The following is a 1,036-nucleotide window of genomic DNA, read 5'->3' as shown; positions in this document are numbered from 1 at the left end:
GCACGTTTGCACATGGTGGCTCAGATGCACCTCGAGAGTGGACATACTGTCTGTTCGGATGGAAAATACGGGCAGCCGTTGTATGACGTCCTTGCGGAACCAGATGTGCTTGTTGGGATCGATAAACGCATCCAATTCCTTTCTAGCGAAAACGGCCCAGTTCGCCCCCGCTCCGTCGACCCGGTCCCTTCCTAATTCACTCTGGATAGCTCGCCAAATAATCCAAAACACCTCTTCGGGGACGGTAGTAACATCACTGCCGGTATCAATACTAACATAGAAGCCCCCCTTCTCTCCGGTGGTGAACTCATCGCCTGGGGCGGCCTTTACTCCAACTGTTGAAGCAACGATGCCGAGCGCCTCCCTATGGAGGTTCAGAGGAAGCAGCATGGTGTCATTAGTGTCTGGTATAGGCTTGCCGAGTATCAGTTCTCCGGTTGTACTATGGAAGAGCGTCGAAGCATGGATTGAGATGGTTGAGTTGGGAATAACTCGGTTCTTCACGAGTTGCCCCAGAAAAGGCGGCGGCTGCCCGAGTGAGGGAGAGACGCCAAGCCCGAGCATTGCGTATGGCTGGATACCTGACTTAGCTCGGGTACTCCCAACCATGAGACCAACTTCCACCTCGACACTTGTGTGTTTGTCAACTCTCAGCGCTACTTTTCGATTCACAAAGTCGACCGCGTGGTTGCCGAGGTACTTGATTCTAAATACTTCTTGAGCGAGCAAGCCTTCAAGGTTACACGGGTCGGTGGGCGGGCAGAAGTAACAACCCGTAAGGAGATGTTTGCAAGAGCCAGAACCGTACAGAGTTTCATACCAACCACCATAGACCAAATATGTCGGACCACTCCCAGTATCAACAGTAAGATCAATTGACTGACCATCGAAATTCATTTTCACCCTATTATGTTCAATAGGCAATGACAACGACTTGAGAGTGGAGACTAACTCCCACATCACAGCGAAAGAGAGAGTGGCCGCTTTCAACATTCAATGGAGTGGGAACCCTTACTAAAGCAGTGAAGTGAACAAC

General features: G+C 50.9%; 1 protein-coding gene across 1 annotated transcript in view; it reads right to left on the bottom strand.

The window, feature by feature from the left end:
• Window positions 1–871: 871 nt before the first annotated feature.
• Window positions 872–1,036, bottom strand: part of Pmar_PMAR027768 (hypothetical protein) — a gene marked incomplete at both ends in the record, with an annotated part of 1,487 nt that continues 1,322 nt past the window's right edge. The window contains one exon of the mRNA XM_002767660.1: window positions 872–879. Coding sequence (XP_002767706.1) covers window positions 872–879 — 8 coding nt within the window. The remainder of the gene's footprint in view (window positions 880–1,036) is intronic.

This window comes from Perkinsus marinus (genome assembly GCF_000006405.1).
Source record: "Perkinsus marinus ATCC 50983 genomic scaffold scf_1104296970268, whole genome shotgun sequence".
In the NCBI taxonomy this organism is placed as follows: Eukaryota; Perkinsozoa; order Perkinsida; family Perkinsidae; genus Perkinsus; species Perkinsus marinus.
Note: the sequence above shows the minus strand (reverse complement) of the source record. Positions and strands in the feature narration are given on the sequence as shown.